This window comes from Pieris napi, chromosome 19, assembly GCF_905475465.1.
Source record: "Pieris napi chromosome 19, ilPieNapi1.2, whole genome shotgun sequence".
Taxonomy (NCBI): domain Eukaryota; kingdom Metazoa; phylum Arthropoda; class Insecta; order Lepidoptera; family Pieridae; genus Pieris; species Pieris napi.
In genome coordinates this window covers 1,702,007-1,727,271 of record NC_062252.1, presented here as the reverse complement: position 1 = coordinate 1,727,271, position 25,265 = coordinate 1,702,007, and the positions used below count along the sequence as shown (strand labels likewise).

Here is a 25,265-nt window from a genome sequence, read left to right as displayed (position 1 = left end):
AAAGCGTTTAAATATTGACCAACTTGGTGGTAAGTTGGTCAATAATTTGGTACTTCCGGTAAAATTAAATTTGTAGTAGTAACAAAAGTAACATATTAAAATTTAGAACGTTAGTATCATATAATAAGCATGTAAAATAACTTCTGAACACTCCACTATTAAATCTCTTATATATAAAATCTATGTAAATAATCTAATTTGTAAATATTTCCCTTTTAATGCAAGTAAAACAATTTGTATCAAGAATCCTGCACTGTATATACAGAAACATACACTATAGTAAAACGTATCTACCTCATCGCCAGCGTCTTTATTGGGTCCATTTCTCGAAGTAGGCCTCCTTAATTTTCCTCCAGTACGCCCTGCACTGGCCTCTCTGTATCCACTGGAAGCCAACCTCCTTGACGATGTCGTCAGTTCACCAAGTCTCCCAGGTGGTCTATCGGTTTTTGTCCATGCGCGCTATGTGGCCTGCCCACCACCATTTAGATGTTGCGACATCGCAATGTTGGTTCATATTCAACTGATTTCAGATTTCACTCTATTTTCATTCCTACTGGAAGGTCTTGCAGGTTTTTTGTTACATGTAAAGTTAATATTGCACATAATCCATTCTGTCTGCTTGTGTGTTAATATCCTATGCATACTGAACTGCCTGTTTTACGGAAATTGCAGTATTCAACATGACGATACTTGAACCTTATTTACATTACATTTTTACTAGACAGACACTCGGAGTAAGTTTCAGAAACGAGAGTTGATTTTGACATGACTCCCGGATGTCAAAATCCAATAGGTTTTTGACGAAGGGAAATTTCTCAAATCTAAACTTGTAACTGGTTATTGTATACCCTTAAAGCTCTCTTCCAAAGGTTACCCATGAAACTTTAAGCGTGAAGCTATGACTGCCCTGCGATTCTGTAACTCACTTCACGAACTCACACAGCGGTTTTCGCATCGGCGGTCGCTCTCAAATCAGTCGTGAAGCAGTCATTTTATGATTTGGCATTCTGGTAAACAATAAACTACAAGCTCCCACCTTTTCAGAATGCCAAATCATAAAATGACTGCTTCACGACTGATTTGAGAGCGACCGCCGATGCGAAAACCGCTGTGTGAGTTCGTGAAGTGAGTTACAGAATCGCAGGGCTGATCCGATATTTCATCAAATATTTGTCATTTAAAATACTGCAGTTTCCGAGACCCCTCCCGCTTGTGCCTTACTAGAGTGAGTCCAACCAACCTTTCACAGTACCGCCACGTTGCCTGGCAGGCCCGATGGTGTGGGCAGCATCACCGTACAGGAGAAGGAGAAATTCGCTGAGATCAAAGAGCGGCTGAAATCACTTTTGCAACATCAGGTCACCAACTTTCGATACGCATTTCCCTTTGGAAGGCCTGAGGGGGCTTTGAAAGTAAGTTTATGTTTTAGGACTGGTTTTCAGTAAAGAGATAAAATTTCACTGTCAATGGCCATTGTTACCTTCAAGAACGGCATTATACATATTCATACAACTCTAGCCAACATTGTATTCTCTGAAGGTATATTTAATTAAGAATTTTAAGAACTCCTGTCTCCTTTGTACTCTTGATAATATTTTTTTCCTCAGATGATCACAACGTTGTTTCAAAGTGTTTAACATTGATATTGTATCAATCGTAGGTACCAAACGCAAATAAAATAAACGGAAACCTATTTATTACAAATTAGTTTTAAATGCAGTTTTTTCAAATTAAGTGTTCTTTGTTTATTCTTACCACTACTATTGTGTATATGTCACCGTAAAATTGTAAACACCGTTAGATTGTAATCTATCTCGCGAGATTATAAACTGTCGAAAGATTGTGAACCTCAACGAACTGCTAACAATTTAACGTATTATTATTCGGTAGTTATATGAAATTGTTGGGAAGTAAAATTAATCTGTAATTGACCAAAGAAGTTTGAATGATAACTAAGTTAGTGTAGTACAATCTACCGAATAATAATACGTTAAATTGTAAGCAGTAAGCTGAGGTTCACAATCTTTCGACAGTTTATAATCTCGCGAGATAGATTACAATCTAACGGTGTTTACAATTTTACGTTAACATATATATTGAGTATACTTTAAAGATAATCTAATTTTACTGAATCCATTCTAATACTTGCAAATTTTAGGCAACGCTGTCCCTATTAGAGCGAGTGTTAATGAAGGACGTGGTAACACCAGTTGCACCAGAGGATGTTAGGTTCCTGATCCAAAATTGTTTGGAGAACGCAGCACTTTTGAACTACCAACAACTCAGTCAGAAAGCTAATATTGAAGGTTTGTACAGTCTGATGGTACCCTGACAGCAAACTCAGTAGAAGACGCCATTAACATGGTAAGACGATGGTAACCCTGAACGCATGCGCAATATTACAAGCGACAAAGGCGATGTTCTAAAAAGCACACTGAACTATAAATCATATAATCGTAACTAAAATAACCATACACTTTTCAAATCGCTAATGAATCATCTTAAATTCCTAAAGGTGATATCAGACGGTTCATTTTTTGTTCATTTTCACCTTTCATTCGGTACATTTCACTCGAAATGAAATGTCTGAACAAAAAATGAAACACGAGTGCCGAATGAATTCATTAGTGAACCGATCCAACAGTGTTGGATATTGGCATCCGGTACCTTTCATTCCCACTCCGAATGAACGAGAAATGAACGGTCTGAACACTGAGAGAACGTTCATTCGGATTCGGCCATTTTGTTTCGAGTCCTGTAGCCGACTGACATCACGTTGTCGACGAAGTTATAACTTTTGTTTTCTGTGTGTTATTATATTGTTTTCATGCGGCAAAATGATGTTCAAGTGGAACGATCAAAATACATTACTTTTTTTTTTAAATAAATTTCTTCTTTCAATCCATGGTCGCACCCACCACCTGCGACGTTTTTTTTGCTTCTTTTTTGTCAACTCTTTGATTAAATGATCACAAATTAAACTAATTCCAAGACGTACGACTTCATTCGTTGACATATTTAAAAGAAAGAACAATGAATGTTCATTTCTGTATCATTTCGTCTAAGCCGTGTGAACATAGAATGAAAAAAAATGAAGCATTCACTCGAGTGAACAATCATTCGAGTGAACCGTCTGATATCACCTTTAGACATTAATTCACTACTGTATAATGTATGTTTGACGTCGTGTAATCATACATATATGTTTTTAGCAAAAAAGTGAAAATTATAAATCAAAAGATTATTGTTTACCATGGACTCAATATACTTGTATATAACTAAATAAACCAAATAAAGATAACAGTAGACTCGAATGAGGTCGTCAAAATAGCGATGAGTGATTGAATCGAATTTCAGAGGATTTGCGTGGTGACACGATGGTGACTCCAGCGAAGAAGCTGGAGGACCTGATCCGTTTGGCTGAGCTCTGCGTAGATCTTTTGCAGCAGAATGAAGAACACTATGCAGAGGTATAGTTATCAGTGATAATTAAAACCGATACAATTTACCGATAAAACATCTCAAGCAAAATGCCTTTTCAAATTGAAATAAGTTTCTTGAAGTTTAAAAATTTGCTGCTAGAATATATTTTAAATAAATTTGGTTTCACTTTAAATTAATGATAATCTATTGAGAATTAAATACATTGATATTCTTTATCTAACCTTAAATTGGTATTAACTGGTCAATCTAGGCGGGTGAGATTGTAAAACAAAAGACGAAACCACGACACAACCAATTAACTAGTTACGTAGAAACCGCCGTTTTCTTTCGATTTACTTTCTCACCCCGTCTCGTGTCGGGCGAGTGCTACGCCTCGCGTAGAACGTAAACTACGTTTAAAATTTCGTAGCACCTGCAGGTAAAATATCATATAATACGTGTACGTGAAAGCTTATTCGTAAAAGCACTATAGAAGAATGTCTTGGCTAAACATGTTTTATTGGTCATATAATATTTTCAGCCAGACATAAGTCCGTTGTCTTTATTGTTATAGAAAAACTTTTCTATTGTACTATGAATCACGAACGTAATTGAAATAAGTCTGAAATATTTCGTGACGTAATACAATAATCGTAGTATCAATGTTTTAAATGTCTGTGATGTGTCGCTTTGTCGTTAACGTGAATTTGTTTAGCTTACACAGTTTGAATTAACATATGTATTTAAATTTTGGAACGAAGTTCCTTATCGCGCGTTGTGAAAGGGGGCTAGACGGAATAAATTCTTACGAAAAGTTGTCACGACACTTTTTTGCTATTTGCTATTGTAATACTCCGGTTCTCGTCCGATCACCGAAGTTAAGCAACGTCGGGCGAGGTCAGTACTTGGATGGGTGACCGCCTGAGAACACCTCGTGATGTTGGCTTTTTTTTTTCGTCGTAAGATTGGTGTCGAGAAAATCTATCATACTGTTATGATACCAATTAACATATAAATTAATCGAAAGGAATTTCGTTCCATCCGGGTGTCCCTTGACACCTCTAAAGTTTTTATATTTATTCTCAAACTAAATGATTCGGTGAACTTCGTACCTACATATATTTGTGCCAAAGTTTAATGCAATTTTTTTTTAAACTGACCAAACAGATTTAACCTCATACTATGCCTTTAAAAGCTTGTGTTTAATAGCTTTAAATACAAGTTTTTGAAGACATCTTTGTATATGGTATACAACTGACACAAATACTTCAAGGTCATAATTAGTCAAATCGGTCCAGCCATTCGAGTTTTAGCGAGACCTACGAACAGTTATTCATTTTTATATATGTATATAGATAGTGAAAGGCGTTCTAATGTAATGTCATATAAAATACAATTATATAATAATATAATATAGTATCGTAAGTACCTAAATAAATTGCTCAATACTAAACAAATTCACTTATCGACACGTTAACATTTTGCGACCTTTGACTCCACTTCTATCTTATTTTTTTGTTTCTCCGCAGGTTTATAACGCAAAATCGGAATCGACTGGTCAACAAAATGTAACTACTTTGCTCGCTCATCACTAATAATTCACGTACTAGCCAAGTGCCTTTTACTGGCATGAGACGCGAACAAACACTGTGACTCATGTTATACACTAGAAAAGGAATAGACAATACATGTAACCTCAAATAGTTAGTAAAGACTAACTGTCTATTATAGAGAAAAGTCTCTAATGTCACATTGAATATAAATAAACGTGGCAAAACATATAAGCTGTGCTTATAAGTTTAGAAGACCCAAAGATTACGCCATACAAACGGAGATCACATTTAGCATCTACGTCAACTTAAATTATAAGATAATCACGTGATTTTACAAACTGTTCTTACAGTTTATCTTTTATAGGTTTTAAATTTGGAACGTTAATGCTATCATCGCAAATTTCACATAGAAATTTCTTACGTTAACTTTCTTATAGTCACGTGATCGTTTACAATAGTTGTTGCGCTCAGCATAAAAGGTACTTGTCTATGAAGGTTCATTCTCACTATGGTTTGACCACAGACAAATGATCACGATTAGATTTGTGATATCAAACCACTTGCTTTAATAGTTTAGTTTATTTCATAATTAGGGTTTCTGCAGATGCGACAAATTTCACAGGTCGAAGTGAAATTTGCTAGTTTTTTCCACTCTTATGATGCTTGCTCTTTCTATTTTCAATTCTTACCTTAAACGCAATTGCTTCGTTTCTTTAAATAGCTAGGAGTTATAGTTACAACGATACAACCATTTGATTTGTTCTTGTAAAGCTGGCCATAGACGGACCGCATGTTGCAGTCAAGACCGACTGCTGTAGAGCGTAATAGTAGACAGCATAATGCAGTCGGCTACGACTGCTTGGAGCAGTTGTGTTCGACCGCAAAATAATACTGATGCGAGTTCATTTACAAGATGGAATTCGATGAAGAAACACTGCTACTTGTACTATTATTACGCGAGCGTAGGCGTAGAAGACACCGTAGTATGTGGGTGCATCCAATACTACAATCAAGAGAACAGCATGGAATATTTCATACTTTGTATCACCAGCTGAGAGAAGACACTGAAAAGTTTTTCAACTACTTTAGAATGTCCGTTTCATTTGATGAATTAGTTAGTATTTTATTTTATTTGAGGGAGTGGCGTGCGGTCGGCAGCAACCGCTTGTAGCGGTTCGTGTATGGTGGGTCCGGCAGCTCTAAGCAGTCGACCGCACGGCAAAATTCGACTGCAGAGCGACTGCTCCGACCGCTGAGAAACTGGTCGTGCGGTCCGTGTATTGCGGATGTGAATTTAGTATGGAAATTGCAGATCGCCGTGCGGCGACCGCTTAGAGGAGTCGGTGTCGACTGCAACATGCGGTCCGTCAATGGCCACACAAACAGCTTAGAAATAAGTTGTGGTCTATAACGTTAATTAAATCTTTTAAAAAATTAGAAAAATATCTTTAAAGTTTGATTTATTTTGCCATCTCTTCCTATAAACCTGTTTTGTATACTATATCTATAGAATGTATATGTAACATATATAATATGTCAAAGCAAATATTTAATTCTAGTCTGAAACAAAATATTCTGGAATTAAAGATGTGTCATTATATCTTAACGCTTGCTTTTAATATAATACCTATATATACATAGTTTAAAATATAAAGTAGTTAGTTGCATGACTTTTTTTCAAATTATAAATTTTAGAAGTTGAGAAACAGTTAAATACAATTACACTGGCCAATTTCTTTAATACCCACCAGAATATAATACATGAGTATTGTTAAAAGTAATTCGTTAATTGTAGTAATTAATTAATTGACATTAATTGCATTGCATTTTTAGCATTTGATTTATTTTACAAAGCTACACGTTTATTTAAATTGAACAGACTTCTTGTAAAACGCGACTTAAAGTTAATGCGGCAATTGTTGTCATGCTTACCATTTTAAATAAAATTGTAACCATAGTAACAAACATTTAGCCACGTTTTAATACGGCTGAAAGTGTAGTCAGTTCTGGTGTAAACTGGGTTCTAGAGTAAACTTGGCTTTAGTGTAAGCTTGGCCTTAATGTAAACTTGATTGCAGTGTAAACTGAGTTCTAGTGCAACTTGGCTTTAGTGTAAACTTGGGCCTTGGCTTTAATGTAAAGTTGATTGCAGTGTAAACTGGGTTCTAGTGTAAACAGGGTTCTAGTGTAAACTTGGTTCTAGTATAAACTTGGTTTTAATGTAAACTGGGTTCTAGTGTAAACTGGGTTCTAGTGTAAACAGGGTTCTAGTGTAAACTTGGTTCTAGTATAAACTTGATTCTAGTGTAAACTTATACACTCTTTTGTGCGCAGGCATTCGCATGGTTCTCAGATCTTCTGACAGACCACGCTGAAATCTTCTGGGCGTTATTCGCTGTTGACATGGACAGGGTTTTAGCTGAACAACCCCCTGATACCTGGGATTCATTCCCATTGTTCCAAATCCTTAATGATTATTTGCGCACCGATGGTAAAACGAAAGGCAAGCTGGTTTTAAGATTTTACCTAGATTAGAACTGTAGTCAGTGGAGTAGCAGGTAAAGGCTCAGGTGAAAAGAGCTGGGACCCAACTAAGGCAAAACAAATTATACAAAATGCAAACATAAAATTGGAATTTAATAATTCAGTAATCTTCCTAATATGCCTTTGAGCTCTAAGGGTGTGATTCAGAAACGAGGCCTAGTTGGAACTGACACCCATATGTCAAAATCTAATACTTTTTGACGTGATGTCATACTTAGCGCTAAATCTCGATTTTGAATGTTAACTTATGTGATCGCTTGGGTCTCAGCTAACCTTAACGCGACCTTTTGTTGTGTGACTTAGAATAAATAATTTAACACGAATTAATAACGAAGTACAAAGGTGTTAAATTATTTAATAACACTCAGTAGAATGTAGAAATAGTTTGCAAATAACTCTAACATTCATTTTATCCCTTTTTTGAACTCTGTGACTGATTCTGAATTGATTAGACTCCTATCATACACATATAATTAATTGGATTAAAAAATAAATCTCAAGTTTTAAGTGTTTTAGATAACCAAAAAAAAATAATGCTTACTCTTAGAATTTTATGGTTTTGTGTGACTTAGTTTTTTAAATTGTACAACTATTTTTGAGCCTTATTCAGTATTGATCTCAGACATTTAACCAAAAAGAGGTTCGAATAGCAATAAAAAAAACTATATTTATTTGAAAAAGGATTAAGAAATAAGTAACTAGTATTCTCTAGAAAACAAACAATCCAAAAACATATATTATTCCCTTATATAACTTATAAAGGGACGCGAATTAACTGTTCATAAACAAATCGTCTATCCAAAGTTTTTGTTTTTATTACTTAAAATTCACTGCTAGATTATTTTCAGCTTACATATGCTTCTGTAGATGCTTGTTGCCTTTTATTGAAGTTATATTAATAAATACTAAATTTTTCAGGAAACGGCATTTTTCACGAACATTTGCGTGACACCTTCGCACCATTGGTCGTTCGATACGTTGATCTTATGGAGTCTTCAATATCGCAATCCCTGCATAAGGGTTTTGAAAAGGAACGATGGGAGATTAAAGGGTAACAATTTTTATTTATGCTCGATTTTTTCTAGAAGACTTAAGTATTTTTACATACGTTTCCTAATGACATGGGTTGTCAATTGTCATGTCACAAATACGGCTTTGACATGTACTTATGCCAGGTTTTATTGTGCTCCTTGTGCTTCTAGGTGAAGTAATGTACTGACTTCAGGCCCCATTGTAAAGCCGGGCGCATACATACTGATTCCTGATCAGAAATCCTGATCAGGTTTCCTAATCAAGAATTCCGTGTGGAGAGCGCACACATTCTGTTTTTTGCATTCGGAATTTAAACGATCAGTTCCATCATAGACGCTTCTGATAACGCACGAATATGGACGACGAAGACGAATTGATGCTCATTGCTCTTTTATTGGCGCTAGACAAAAAGGGCATAAAACGTCGTTAATAGGAAATAAAATAGAACATTCTGTTTGCACGCGGACCATCTGAAACCCTGATACGGAAACCTGATCAGGAATCAGTATGTATGCGCCCGACTTAAGGCTACGAACTTCAAGAAAGAAACAAAATACGGTTTTGTATCCTTCAAATCAGTAGGATCTTTTTCTTTAGTCGCATTCGCCTACACAACGTACAACTTCTTCCATTCTCCTCTGTCTTCGGCAACTCTTTGCGCTTGAGTGATGGTAAGACTTGTAAGGGCTTGATCGGAGTAGGGGATTGGGTCTGGTGCCCTTCACTTTTCCAGTCACGAAGAGTTTTTCTAAACTTTCTGCATCGCTGCGTGTCCAAAAAAACTCCATATATATCCTGTAGCCGTCTTAGTATGGACACATTTGTTCCCTTACTTACTTGCATCTCTTCGCTTTTAATTTTTTTCACAAGCAGAGTGCACACAAGACACCCATTATTGATTTTCTATTACAGCAACGGTTGTGCTACCAGTGAAGAATTATTCTGGAAGCTGGATGCTCTGCAAAGCTTCATTAGAGACCTGCACTGGCCAGAACCAGAGTTCAGGTCCCACCTGGAACAACGCCTGAAGTTGATGGCAAGCGACATGATGGAGACCTGCATACAGAAGACGGAGGCGTCATTCCAGGTTAACATTTATAATAGTAAAATGAAAATGTTTAGTCTTTGATGAGAGAGATTTCTAATTTGTTAGGGCTATTATAATAAAATTATATATTTGACTAAACACTACTTCCAAAATTAACTTTTTTTGTTCTGGTTATTGTGACTTTTTTCCTCATCTGTTTGTGAACATTTTTCTTACTATGGAAGTAGGTAATCAGCCTTTTGTGCCTGACACACGAAGATGTATTCCGTGTAAAGCAAAGTGTTAAAGCGCACATAGGGAAGGCCGTCAATCAAACTCATGACCTCAGAATTGAGCGGCTACTTGATCCTATTAATAAAAATAAATAATTCTCTCTTATCTCTCTATCTCTATCTATTATCTAACTCACTCGTCTCTTGCTAATTCTGTTTACGCTGTCATGGAAAGAGACAGTGTGTTATTAAAACGTTGCGTTGCATACTGTCCAATCAAATCAACAAGACGTGGTCTAATTGGAACGAAGTTCCTTATCGCGCGTTGTGAAAGGGGGCTAAACGGAAAAAATTCTTACGAAAAGTTGTCACGACACTTTTTTGCTATTTGCTATTGTAATACACCGGTTCTCGTCCGATCACCAAAGTTAAGCAACGCCGGGCGAGGTCAGTACTTGGATGGGTGACTGCCTGGAAACACCTTGTGATGTTGGCTTTTTTTTCGTAGGGACAAGAAATTAAAATTATTTTTGGAATCTCTTAACTAAATTAGTCGTAGTAAACGTACACCAGAATCCCTGTACAATAAATGCGGGGTCCCTAGTTTCCTTGCAAAATACAATACCTTTAAAAAATGTAAAAAAAAAAAACACCAAACCTTTAAACTTAGTGGACTAATATAACAACGAGAACACCTTATACAAGGAGATGAACCAGATGAGACTGAATTAAAATATGTAAACCACGAAATACGAAATAATATGCTTATTAATTGTGCCACTTAATTTTATATTTAGGTTATTTTACTATTTAATCCCAGCGTAGCACAAGGACATCATACTTCTTCCTCTTCTAGATTCCTGGTCTCTTAAAACTTTAATAGACGATGAAATATAATATTGGTGTCGAGAAAATCTATCATACTGTTATGATACCATTTAAAATATAAATTAATCGAAAGGAACTTCGTTCCATCCGGGTGTCCCTTGACACCTCTCAAGTTTTTATTATTTATTTATTCATTATTACATTATTACGTCTTTAGTAACTGCCCTGCGATTCTGTAACTCACTTCACGAACTCACACAGCGGTTTTCGCATCGGCGGTCGCTCTCAAATCAGTCGTGAAGCAGTCATTTTATGATTTGGCATTCTGATAAACAATAAACTACAAGCTCCCACCTTTTCAGAATGCCAAATCATAAAATGACTGCTTCACGACTGATTTGAGAGCGACCGCCGATGCGAAAACCGCTGTGTGAGTTCGTGAAGTGAGTTACAGAATCGCAGGTCTGGTCTGATCAAACTTTGGTTGAATTTTTCAGGCGTGGCTGAAAAAAAGTGTGACATTCATGTCAACGGACTACATAATACCAGCTGAGATCTGTGCTATGGTAAATGTAGCACTGGACGCGAAGAACCAAGCGTTGAAGCTATGCGCTGTTGAAGGCGTGGATATTGTACGTATACGGCCATTCCTATATTTAACTAACGGATAACAGCGCGTAGTGAAATAAACAATTACGTTATGTCCTATGCCATATAACCCAAAGGTGTATGGGTGTATATAATTAGTTTATATTATTATATTACATACTTCATACATATTTCTTTAATGTTTATTTTAATGATTTTAACATGAATTTACGCCCCGTTATCCGTAAATTAAATATAGGAACGGCGACAATAAAGGTACTCTTTATATTACTGCTTGTATTCATAGTCTTAAGTTGATACGTAGAGAATAAATGGATTACTCCGGGTCTCATGCGCCTAAAATTAAAATGTCCACATCCCCTTTAATAATTAACACTAAATCAGTGTTATCTTTTTGAACTTAAATACTCTTTCGTCTCTTTCTGTCAAATTGTGATTACGCCGTTACAAAAAGAGAAAAATAAGGGAAAGAATTTTAATCTACCTAATATTTACGAGTGAAAGTTTCTAGAAAATATTTTTCAATTGATAGTTAGGGAATGTAAGATTGAGGAAGGATATGTATGTCCCCATACCATACATTTATTGTACGTACGCAAGTACGTAGGGTACGTCCAATAAATTTCCTATGAAAAACAGCATTTAATACTATAACATTTTTCAATTTGCGTTCGATAACTTGAGTAATCCACTGAGTTATTGCGATCATTATTACTAAATTGGTAGATCAATTTAAATAAAATACTGTTAATAATTTACATAATAACTAATTGAGGATAGTTAGGAGTACGCAGGAGTACGCTGATCAATAAAAATGGGAGAGGGGTTTTGCAGTTTAAGCTAAACAGTATTTTATTTTAGACGTAACGAACATTTTCAATCCAATTTTAATAACAATAGAATGTAGCAACGCTAAGCTAGGCTTAATAACATTTTTGTAATATTGTTGACAATACTAGGTTTTTTTGGTACTAAAACACATCAGCCTTCGCCAAAGAATAAATCTGTTATTGTATTAGTTTATATCTGCTCTATCAGAGATAACCTTTCAGTGTCAGAGATAACTCTACGTAGAATGAATCTGTGGTCTTTAAAAATAAGATGGCGGATGTTTCAAAATGGCGGCGTTTGCCAAGCTCCGTGCCAAAGAAACCTAAACTGTAATATTTTAACCATGTTCCATTTACGTCATCCATCGAGTTGGTTGTTAACATTTTACATGGGTACAATTCACTGGGGGGTCAAAATTGATTACATCAAATTGGCTTCACACACATGCTATGCTACTAACGCTAGATACAGCTTGAGACCCTGCACGGAGGCTGCGGTTGACATAGTGCTCCTTGCTACAATTCATTACTACTATTAGAAACCCGATGAAGGAATCCTTAATCAAAATTATTGCCATTGGATATTTGTTTCTTCATTTTTGTTTCTTAACAGTCCATATTGACCTGAAATCAACTGACAAGGTTAGTCAGTAACAATTGAATTCTAATAGCTTGTTAAAATATGTTCTTAAACCATAATCAAAATTTATTAAAAAGCCATGTACATGAAAACAATACTATTGATTTAACGGCTATTTAAACATCTAATTAGCAAGACTATCAACCTATAAAGTGCAAAGTAAAATGGTAAGATCTTCATGGTGCCTCCAATCGCCAAGCCGACGTGCTTACTCCACAGTAACGCTAGAGACATACATGCATCTGACACTCCACACGGGGTCGCGCAGGTTAAAATGTTAACACCAACCTCTCTCACAGTACCAGTACCATGCTAAAATGGATGCTCAGATCGAGACCTGCCTCCACGCAATGGCTACGGGTATGACGACTCGCCTGTCAGCCGTGTTGGAGGCTACGCTCGCGAAGATCGCGCGGTTTGATGAAGGAAGGTATGTATTAAGTTACACAACATGCGTTTAGTTAAAAAAAAGTGCGTACAAAGTACACATGTCAGAAGTGAAACTTCTTTGTAAATTAATTATTACTAAGGTAAAATCCCCGATAGATGATCACTCTATGTATTTGTATATCTATATTCACACTGTTTACACACTGTAGACGTGTTAATGATAATATAAATAAATAAAAAATCTGCGTTTACTGCGATTGGGACCGATTGAGAGAGAGTGAGAAGGGTGAATTACCTTATAGAAATTCTATTTTCAAAATTAAAATTTCGTAGAGAATTTATGAAAATAAGTATTTTATATTTTATTCAAAATAATTTATTGAAATCTCAAATGACGAATTGTAAATTAAAATGCCATGATTTTATTATCAAAGAAATAAGTTTATTGAAATAAAATTTATTTTTTGTATCAATTTTTGACACTTAATTCATTAAATTCCTAACATATTATCTTCTATTTTCCCTCCTTCTTAGTCAAAGAAATATAAAGTTTTAGATTTGAATAAATATGAACAAGAGTTCAAATTTAGTTTGCCAAAGAAGTTTCACTTCTGACATGTGTACTTTGTAGGCACGCACTTTTTTTTCTCATGTTAGTGGCAATGAGAATAAACTTCTTTAAACCTAAATAAAGTTTTAGACCCGCGCTGCGGTACTCTGCAATTTCGTTTGCTATTTCGACGTAGCGCTCTCAGTATCCGAAGAAATGTTGTTGCAACGCCTTGACCAGTGGCGTAGCTAGGTGACCAAGGGCCCTGGGGCAAATTAAAAAATGGGGCCCCACTGCTATGTAAACTGATTAGGTTTTATCAAATAAAAATATGAAATATACAAATATACAAGTATCAATGACTTCGTTTAAATCCAGGCTTGATGCGGTTTTGTTTTCAATTGCTATTTAATTCGCGTTATACAATGAGCTGTAGCCGAAATCTTTTGTGAGATTTGACACGATTTATTGACTTTAACGGACATCAATATGAGTGGTAAAATCAAATAAAATTGAACCTCTATATTGACCAGTACAAAAAAGTTTATTGATATTAGCTTTCTTACTCCTGATACAGCATGAATGTTTTAAGTTCTCAAAAAAAAATCTTAACTCGAATTCACAATAAAACGCACATCGATGAATAATAAAATGCACATATCACTGTCTGTCAAATTGACAACACTGCCAAACTACAGAAAGAATTAAGGGGAATTCCCTAGGCATAACTTTTGAATTTCTCTCAAATTAATGTATTGATTAAAGTGGGGTTGCAACCTATCTAATATAATATTTATTTTGAAAATGGGAGAAATTTCCCAAAGTTAAGAACGATCGAGATTTCTGGTAAGGATTCGAGGGCCCCCTGAGCTTGAGGGCCCCGGGGCACTGCCCCGCCTAGCCCCTAGGTAGCTACGCCACTGGCCTTGACGCTAGGGTAATAAAATTATGTTATTTTTAGACATGTTATAAATGTTTATAAATTTCAGTTTGATCGGGTCAATTCTGACGATTGCGAATGTGTCAGGCTCTGGTAAGGACATCGGGCAGGGATACGTCACTTTCATGAGAAATTCTATGGACCAGATTCGATCTAAGGTAATTATCATACAAAAAAAGTATTATAAAATATATACATTAACATACAGAAATGTTGCTCTTATATATTTTATAATACTAAACTATTATAAAATATATTAATTCTTGGTTCTCCTATTGACTTATTTAAAAAATATATTTTATGTTGAAACATTTTTATGGTATTAACTTATTTATTTATGGATTCCAGGTGACAGATGAGCTGTGGATACTTCAGCTCTTTGAACAATGGTACAGTCAGCAAATGACTCTCATTGGAAACTGGTTGAAGGACCGACCAGCTCTTCATCCACAACAAGTCGCCTGTCTCTCTATTGTCGTTAAGGTATCAATTATGTGTGATAATGCTAGAGACGAGGCTTGCATAACTAAAGCGGCCCCTGGTGTACGTACAGAGCTTGTGTTTATACGTACAGAACGTATACGTATACGGTGTACGTACAGAATTTTAGGGATTTGCGTAAAGGCTAACTAGCGATTCACGTGTTTCACAATTTCATTTATTTATTTGTGTACATGTTCACTTTCCACGCTTTACTATCCGCCGTAGCGTGGACATTAATTACAATAATAATAATATATATAGATTAACTTAGCAGCCAGGCAGGAGGTTCATCTGATGTTAAGCGATACTGTCCCAATGGTCTCTCTTAATGCCTGATATATAATATGTATTATAATGATTCTTTAAATCTCTAAGCCCGTGACCATGGTTCACATAGTAATACATATTTATTTTTCTTACTAACCCACTACATAATAACTGCTAACTTCACGCATATTCTATTTCTTTTTACTTGTAGATTGTCTTATTCCCATCTCGCTCGCGCACGTTCGGCACCCGGCTTGTTTAAAAAGAATTCGTTAGTGGGTAACTTCATACTGATAATTTTACGATGCGAAATTTCACTCTCATCAATTTTTCATAACGCGCCTAAAGAAGTATAACTTCAAAAACTGAAAGAGGTTATCAATTCGACGTTGTTTTTATGTATAACCGTGTGGACCGATCTGTATAATCTAGTCCCATATATACCAGGATTGGCACCGACTTTTAAACATAGCTTTGTAGAACATTCATACCCCTTTTATACAAATAAACTCTGTTTACTTTTTGCTCTGTTCGTGCCGGCCAATCAATAATATAATGTTTTTCATTGCAATTGAGAGTCGGTTATTTTTTGTTCGGAATTTATAAAGTAACAATAGGAACAAAACCAAACATTGTAATGCTGTTACAGAAAATGAACAGTGATTTCGAGCTGCAAGGTGTAATAGATGACAAGCTCAACACAAAAACCTACCTAGAAGTCGCACAAAGGATGCATACAGAGGAAGCCACTTGCAGCTTACTTCTTGCTCAGCAAGACACCGGGTGAGACCTGACTGGCATATATATGCTGTGCTATGTACCACACACATGCAATTGCTAGGATCATTTAATATCTTCGCAATTGCATTAAATAAATTTACTATACCTTTACGATAAATATAGGAAATGAAAACAATAACAAGGATCCTTTGGCTTTAGCCTCAAATTAATTTCCAAATAAAATGAAAATAAATTCAGTGGAGTTTTTCTATATATCAAAAGAAAAGTTGGCCCTCCCCTAAATCTTGCCCTGTTGAAAATATATGTTGAGGTATTAGTTGGTTAACTTGAGTCTAATCGAATCTTTACAATCAGATTATTGGCTAATACTACTTGGCTACTTGTCTTGAGTCTAACACCTATATAATTACTAGCGGCAGCGAGGAGGGCGCAGAAGAGGGAACTAAAGCTGGGAAGTCGAAACTTGAGTCTCTCACAGAGGAGGCAAAACTTGGAAATGTTTCTGCTGTTGTTGGGAAGGTAATTTAAATATTTTAGATATATACCATAAAGTTCTATGAAATTGTTCATTTTCTTACATAATTCTTTAAAGTGAGAATATGGAAAAATATAGTGTTATTATGACTTAGGGGACAACTGTGTGCAGCGCCATCTCTTGTTGACTATAAATAATATTAAAGTGACATCTATGAATAAACTTATAGCATAAATAATATACTATACTGGTGCATACAATATACAAAAGGTGGCGCTGTTTTAATTAAAATTAACTGTCAATATTATAACTATCATAATAATAATTTAAAATACGAGCGCGGGAAATGTAATAATATTTTATTTACTTTTTATTTTAGAATGATTATATTTTTAAAACGTTTTATTTCTAGGTTGGCAACATGTTTGGAAGAGGCATAGGCGAATTGTCTACTAAATTAGGAGGGGCTTCATCTTGGTTTTAGTGCGTTGTTTTCTATATTTGGTTATTTATTTAGAAAAAATATAACTTTTAATCAATACGTCACACACGACGTTCACTGTGATGTCAAAATTCACTCATTCCACTATAACACATTTCCCAAAAAAAATATTGGTCTTTCACTGACTAATGTTTTGTTAGAAAATGCTAGATTAACAACCTGAAATAATTCATAATGTAGTGTTAGTCTAATATTGGGCGAGCGCCCAAAATATCATGTCAAAATACGCGCCATTTTCCTTTAGGCTATCAACAAAATGGCGTCACCTATTGATAAGATCGTAGTCTATAGTAAAGTTTAGTATTAATGTAGACTTTATTTTATAAAAAGCTTTATGTACAGTTAGAGGATTGATTTGAAGCAAATAATAATTATGTATAAGTGTAGTATTTGATAACACAATAATTATATTAGATGTGGAAGCATTAAATATTTAAAACATATTAACCAGTGCTAACAATAAAAATACATATCGCTTTGTGCAAAATATTCTTACTTTGTAATCCATGGCATATAAAATGTATTTACAATATTGTCATAGTAATGACAAAATTGGGTCGGTGACCCGAATGATTGTTGTATTTGAATTATTTTCTTCCATTTAACCGTTTTAATAAACTTTCGTTTCATGAACTAATCTATGGCAATAAATCCAAAAAGTCTTGCTCATTAATAGATGTAGCAAAAAAAGTGTTTTTATTAGAAATTATTAACAGTTCTCAATAACATGATTTATTCTATAAAATCAATATTTTTCTAACGTACCTAGTAATTTTTAAAGTTATTTTATTCCTAGCTTTATAACTCTTTAATATAAAATTTATGATTCGTGTAATTTCAAAAGTTAAATTTAAAAACGGCGCCAAAACGTTAGGGTTAGGACAACAGAAACAGAAACATTTAGGACAGTTTAAGTGTTGCTATTTTAGTAATTCAGAAAGTTTGGCAATTTTTTCTTTTGGAAATACTCGAATATAAAAATGTTTTGCTGTAGCCGTAAATTATAGTTTAAAGTCTCTCTATTCATATATTAAATCTATTTTGTAATGGATCAAACTTAGTCGTCATGACATTTAATAAAATACTTATTCTAATAACTAGTTAATTGAAATTTGTTAAAAATTATTCTTCTACGCTATTAAAGTTACAAATTTTGAATGACTAGCGACAAATTTTAAGAATCTTAGATAAAAATTAGTCTTAAAAATAAATATTAGACGCTAAATCGCCTTAATATCTTATTTGAGATGGCTAATCATGGATGTGTCATGTCATTTCATTACACTCGAATCAATATTTCGTTAGTAAAATATAAGTTTTGTTCAACCTCGAACAAAAAAAAACAACAGAAGATTGACAGCTTGTCAACATTATGTTTTGAGGCACAGCCTCTTGACGTTGAATACATAATTAACGCCTGTCTTTCATGACAAAAAATACCAAAATCAACCGATGTAAGATATCTAGTCACAATTAATTTTTCTTAGGACCAATGTATTTTTGATATACCTACGCAGAAACAAAACAAAACACAGTAATATTTTATACATATATTTACTCTCTCACTTACCTCACATTGGTACACTTTACACTTATTTTTCTAAAAGATTCTCAATATTTCACTTTTCACATGCAACATTCACACTTTCATAGTACTTAAAATAATACTTAAATATCTATTCATGAATTATTTCTTGAAAATTACTTTCTTAGGTTTAACATTTACTTATAATAATTATGTATTTATTTTTGATTACATAAAATGTAGTATTGGCTTGATCCAGAATAATCGGAACAGATTATTTTAATTTCAATTTGCGTTTTCAAACTCATTGTCATCATCATTCGAGTACTGAGCTCAATGGATAACGTCTAGTATAAGTGCATTATGAGCCGACTGAATTGATAACAGAATAAGCTTGTGACATCTACTTGCGATGGGTGTAAAATCTAAGTAAGCTACTTGTACCAGACAAGTAGCTTGAAATTTAAGACCCTTAAATGCGGGAAGCACTCCTAAAACCCATCGTGAGTGCAAAAGATACAATAAATTATTTACAATAAAATGTTTACTGTTATAATTGTTTTATTTTTGCCTTTTATAATTCAAGGATACTATTACTACTTCTATTTCGGTACCTACAAATTAGAGGCTTATTAATATTATTGTATACTTTAATATAACTAAATTCGTTCACTCACGACAATAAATTAGTAAGTAATTCAATTATACAGGCTTTTTCAAAATTTACTAATTTCTAAGTAAGTTATTAGATTACCTAGTATATTATAAAACGAATATAGTTTATAGCAACGCGAATCCGATTACTAAAGCTCACAAGCGGAATCGTGCCAACATTTTTAAATATTGTGCCTTCTATTTTTAGTTACAGCTAATAATAATAAAATGTTGGTAACGTGAACCTAGTAGCTCTCGATCTGACGACTGAAGCAAAAACACCAAGGCGCGTCAGTTAAACTATTGATACAATATAAATATTTATCCATATTGACTAAGTGCCCTCTGTTTTAATTACGTTAATAATTATAATATGCTTTACGAGATTATTTTTAAAATATGAGTAAATTTAGTGCTGTGAAGTGGTAACCCCGTTGCGTTTGACAGATCGCACACGCAGTGCAGTGGTGTCGAAAGTGAACGTGTGTTGTGTATTCGTATTATTTAATGTTACTGTGAATTACAAGAACGTAAGTATTTTCAATGAATTATCACTTTATATAACATATATGTTCGTTAAATTTGTTTTATAGTACATTTAAGCGAGGTTTTTTGTCATTTCGCCCGGCATATCCCCGGAAACAACGGTTAAGTAGGTCTTCAAAATAAAATAAAAAGCATGAATGCATCATCTGTTGCATTGGTTGCATTCCTATTGGATTACGTCGGCTCTCCTTTTTTCTTTATGGTCAATTGTCTGAATTATTAATGAAAACAGATATTAGGTATCTAAATTTAGGTTGGATAAAAATAGTTGTGTTTAAGAGAGCTTATGCAAAAATATTTCTACTTTCTATCTAGGTGAGGGTTACATACCTGGAATTCTACACTTTTTACCTTCGCCTACATATTTTTTAGTAATTGGTTTATTTAGAACTAGAGTTACTTTAATAATTTCGGTCGTGGTGAATATTATTCTTCTTATAAGAAACTATCGACTAACGGTAAGTATTTGAAATTCAACTTATACCTACTGGATTATATTTTAATATGTACTTTAAAGAATTGCTTTTATAACATTCGTTAACGTTTTAATCGATATTTTTTTTAAATAACGTGCAAAGTGTGACTTTTATTGCGGATAAGCATTTTCGTATTGTAACAAATAAGATAAAAAAATAAAATAAGTATTGAAAACTTTGGATAACAATTAATAGCCCTAACAATTATGCCCAATCATGTCAACTGTCAAGCTAAGCCATTTGTCACTATCACCTGGAGATAGCTAAGTAGCGAGATAAAGCAACCATTAGGAGAAATGTAGCATTCTCTGGATGACTCTGGATAAGATTATTAAGCTCATTGTTTACCAAACTTTTAATTTAAGTAGAGCTTTATACACTCTGTTTCTCAAGCAAAATTATCAATAATTTTTTGACGTAATTTCTTTTGTTGTCTTGCGTCCCGCCATAACGCGTTTAACGCTTCAACGAAATTATTTTTTATTTTGAATATTTATTAGTGACACATTTAAAGGAATTCTTTTACCTTTTTTATATACTTGGTTATCATTAACAACAAGCTGAATAGTATATGGAGTGGATATATAAACATTTGACAACAATTTTTTTTTTTTTTGATGTAAGAGCTTAGGGCCTTGTGGCTAAGTGGCTTTGTATCGCAAATAACGCCTTGGTTACCCAGTTCGATTCCCGGTCGTTGCGCTACTGGTTTTCTGGGGTTCCTTTTACACGGCGTTGGAATGTCTGACAAATTATCCTATAACTGGACTAAAATATATGAAATTTTCATGTTAACTGTAACTCTTAGGTAGAATGCCTACCTTTAAAGCTTTTAGATATAGTAGGTTAAAACTTTTAAACAATGAACTTTTCAGATGAAAGAAGTCATTGTCAAAATGTATTCGTTGACCGCTATTACTCATTTCTAACGACCTTAACCTGATGCTCTATTTTTCAAAAAAACTGTAATAACAAAATTCCTTAAACACTTGCCAAATTTCACCTACGAGTTGCGCTTGTCATTGCCTCACCTCTAATTTTAGGGAAATACCTACGCCAAACATCGAAAATAAAACATACCGACTTATTCGTCATTATATGTGCCGCTATATCCAAATACATATAAGGAACTCTGAATATAATATAACTTTACATACAAATTTCCGTCTATATATAATATTCTTGTGTCACAGTTTTTGTAAACATACTCCTGGCAATGGCTTGAGTTTTATCAATTTCGGTAGGGCTGAGAATAGGTCGTACACTATTTTATACCCACAAGTAACAGTAAGAGTAAATTACGAAGAAACAAAAGAAATTGATATTTGTCGGGGAGTTCGTCAGGGTTGTATACTGTTACTGCTTTTTAATAGAGTAGAGATAGGTGTAAAGGCGAATGAAAAAATCACAAACAACCAACGGTACGCAGACCACACAGTTTTGATTGATTTGATTGTTCATCAGTAGATGACCTGCAAACACTTATAAATAGAGTGCACCATGTCAGCGTAAATGACGGTTTGACCATTATATATATATTGCTATGACATAGGTAGTGGTTATTACCAGTAATACTATTAAACCTGTCATGGTCGTAGCAGGTAGAACCCTTAATTTCGTGCGGCAATACAAGTCCTTAGGGACATGGGATTCCGATCGAGAAATTAAATCTCAAATCAAAATGGCCCGGGCATCCTTTTATAAACTGAAAAAGTACTATGTTGTCGCCACATTAGTATCAAATTGAGGGTTCGACTCTTACCCTGTTACATCTGGCCAGCACTATACGGCTGTGAGGCATGGACTGATAAAGGAGACACAAAAATACGCCTCGAAGCTTTAGAGATGTGGTGTTACACCACCACCAATCTCTCGTCGCATGCTTCGCATCTACTGCATGCAAAGAGTGACGAATAAGAGTCTATCATCGAATCAGGACTACACGAAAGTTTATGCAGACTGTTTAAATACGGAAAGTCGCATATCTCGGACATGTTTTGCGTCATCATAGATTTGTTGCAGTTTATAATGATGGGCAAAAAAAAGGTAAGAGACGGGCTGTTAGAAGGAAGAAGTCGTTGCGAAACGCACCAGAGTGGACCGGCATCACTTTCGCCAAGAAGCTTTTTGGACCAGCGCAAATCACCCGACGATTCAAGTAGTTAACAGCCAACTTCTAGCAATAAAGTGGCACCAGAAGAAGAGAAGACAAATCTACGTAGCGTTCATATAATTTTTTAATGTTCCGATCATATAATGATTCTAATTTAAACTATTCTAAGCTAAGCGAGACTAATTCAAATCAATTGATTTACCACAGTCGTATTTTTGACCACAGCTTGGTCTTTCATCCAGTCCTGGTTACGATTAAGCGAACATCCCATCATTAACTATTTATTATGTAATTGGACATATGGAATCTTTTTTGTATCTTTTCGTGTTCTTTAAAACTGTAGTACATCGGCTCTATTTTATTTTTGCTCTCAAATATCACACATGTTACAATGAGAATCAGATACTTAATATGTTATAGAAAGAATATACATGTGTGAAAATAACATAAGAACTTAAGGCGCAGCGCTAACCAGATCCATGCAACCACACAATCGAGTAGCCCGCAATACTCTTTGTATTAAAGAAGTCGTATGGATCCGCAAAGCATCCGCGAATATACACTGTCACTTGTTTATGTACTAAGTTTTTGTGAGAAAAATGAATAAAGATTATTATTATTATTACTGTAAATACATATATTATGTAGGAATAAATAAAATAATAATAATAGCAAATAATAAACACAGCAAGGTTTCTAAAACGACTCGGCGAGTTGTCTCCATGGAGTTGCTGAGAATGTCCAACGATTCTATTGACATACAGTGTTTGCGATACTCGTATATAGATATTTTTGAAATTATCGAAAAATCCCTTTTCCTCAGTCGCAAAAAATGTAATAAATACTTAGCAGAAAAAAATAGTTACCAGTGTACGTAATGAAGTCTTGTATAAAGTAGTATAGTAAAATTAATAAAAATTGACGTTGTGTCGTACTGGCCACCCACGCCTTCAAAAATTTTATTGATTTCCGTCTGAATGTTTTTTAGTAAAGGGTTACTACCTATAAGAGGGCAAAAGTGCATCGATAGCAATGGTACATACTTTGATTAATTATGTACCATTGCTATCTATGCACTTTTATATTCTATTTAAAAAAATCTACTTTTTGTTCCTCCCATACAAAACGCCAATTTCATATGTAAGGATATTAGTGAAGAAAGCGACTCAGCGCTTAGAAGCTCTTTAACTTCTACCTTTCTATGATATTGGTTATTTTGACTCGTTTAGTGAGACTTTATAGGTATTTTTCAGAACTCCATAAGAACTAGTTCTCGTAAACCCATGAACTCGCTTTAGGATTTTTTATATATCCGCACATATGCAGTTCTACCCTAGCCCGCATTCTTAAAGATGCTTATAATATAATAATAAGCTTGAAACAATTCATTATTGTTAGGAACAGCAACGGATTCTATTAGGGTTCGATTTTTTATGACTCCATGGCACGTGTTTATGGGTATTTCTCACTCATATATTGCTACAACCCATATCTCGCTAGAAAGTCTAGAGTTGAATCAAAATAAAAATTACAATAATTGAACCCGTGGGTAAAGTGTTGGCCTAGTGGCTTCAGCGTGCGACTCATCCCTGAGGTAGTAGGTTTGATCCCCGGATGTGCACCAATGAACTTTCTTTCTATGTGCGCATTTAACATTCGCTCAAACGGTGACAGAAAACATCGTGAGGAATCCGGCTTGCCTTATCCAAAAAGTCAACGGCGTGCGTCAGGCACAAAAGGCTGACCTACTTGCCTATTAGATTACCAAATGATCATGAAACGTAGTTGTAGCGCCATTGATTATTATTTAACATTTTATATATAAACAGTGTGGGTTAGTTGCGACTCTCATTCCTGGGGTTGTTTTGATCCTCGGCTTGCACCAATGGACTTCTACGCAGTTAACAGTAGCTAGTACGGTGAAGGAAAACTCCCTAAACCGGCATGCCTTAAACTCAAAAAGTCGACGGTGTGTGGTATAGAAGGATCTCCTATTAGAAATGATCACTGAACAGGTATCTGAGGCGCCGATGTTGTAGCATCATTGGTATGAAGGCTTTCTTATTCTTTTTTTTTAAACTGGAAGAGATCGCTTTATAGCGTTCGAACCTAATAGCACTAACATTCTATTAAGCGTAATTGTAAGGTTCACTCTGTGGTCTACAAATATTTTGCTTTATCCTAATAGCTCGTTAACGAGAGTAAATACTGATTACGAATGTTTACCGACCTAATTTAATCACAGCCAATGAAGTCAATTGTCTTGATGCAGCCAATTTGATGTTTTAAAAATCGGGACGGACGCGAGACACAAAAAGTCATGCTTTATTATTCAATTCGTAAAAAACATCGCACTTCTCAATTTTCTGTATTATGTCTTGGTATTTTGACAGCAATAGTTGATCAGCTAGTGTCTGATATAGATTTTTATTTATATCATTATGCCTTTATAGGGGTAGACAGAGACGGAACTTGCTACGGTCCTGTACCTCTCACTCTTCATCCACTTTCATGATATTCACCATTAATTCTCGTCGGTTATGTGTTTTTTTTTTATGAACAGGGGGCAAACGGATCATTCATCCGTTTTACATGTCCAAACCTACAAACATTCTCTTTCGTATCCTTGTCATGACGTACTCTTTTACTTTCCACAGCATTTATTCTACTCTTATTATTTTTACGGCCAGTAGATATATGGGTAATATACCATATATTCATGACATCGATATTTATGACTTGTGTACGTACGTAACGTATTGGATTTTGACTAAAGAAAGTCCGTGCTTAGTCTCAACTACCCTCCCAATACACGATATTTGTGCAATTAAATTATTACTATGTAACAGTGTTGGCCTAGTAGCTACAGCGTACCACTGCA

At 34.7% G+C, this 25,265-nt stretch overlaps 2 protein-coding genes across 13 annotated transcripts in view; both read left to right on the top strand.

Annotated features, from left to right (window-relative positions):
- LOC125059143 (calcium-dependent secretion activator) overlaps nt 1–19,148 on the top strand; it is a 55,919-nt gene extending 36,771 nt beyond the window's left edge. For 6 of the 12 annotated variants that reach the window (XM_047663391.1, XM_047663392.1, XM_047663390.1 and 3 more), the window contains 14 exons: nt 1,253–1,415; nt 2,162–2,309; nt 3,361–3,473; nt 4,956–4,994; nt 7,314–7,482; nt 8,442–8,574; nt 9,468–9,642; nt 11,141–11,275; nt 13,022–13,152; nt 14,652–14,760; nt 14,951–15,085; nt 16,002–16,135; nt 16,507–16,612; nt 16,981–19,148. In XM_047663391.1, coding sequence (XP_047519347.1) covers nt 1,253–1,415; nt 2,162–2,309; nt 3,361–3,473; nt 4,956–4,994; nt 7,314–7,482; nt 8,442–8,574; nt 9,468–9,642; nt 11,141–11,275; nt 13,022–13,152; nt 14,652–14,760; nt 14,951–15,085; nt 16,002–16,135; nt 16,507–16,612; nt 16,981–17,052 — 1,762 coding nt within the window. In that variant the 3' untranslated portion in view covers nt 17,053–19,148. The remainder of the gene's footprint in view (nt 1–1,252; nt 1,416–2,161; nt 2,310–3,360; nt 3,474–4,955; nt 4,995–7,313; nt 7,483–8,441; nt 8,575–9,467; nt 9,643–11,140; nt 11,276–13,021; nt 13,153–14,651; nt 14,761–14,950; nt 15,086–16,001; nt 16,136–16,506; nt 16,613–16,980) is intronic. The other 6 variants (XM_047663399.1, XM_047663393.1, XM_047663400.1 and 3 more) reach the window with 4 other exon arrangements.
- A 367-nt stretch (nt 19,149–19,515) lies between these two features.
- LOC125059034 (LIM domain and actin-binding protein 1) overlaps nt 19,516–25,265 on the top strand; it is a 44,878-nt gene continuing 39,128 nt past the window's right edge. Inside the window, exon 1 of the mRNA XM_047663187.1 lies at nt 19,516–19,779. The gene's annotated coding sequence lies outside the window, so the exon portion shown is untranslated. The remainder of the gene's footprint in view (nt 19,780–25,265) is intronic.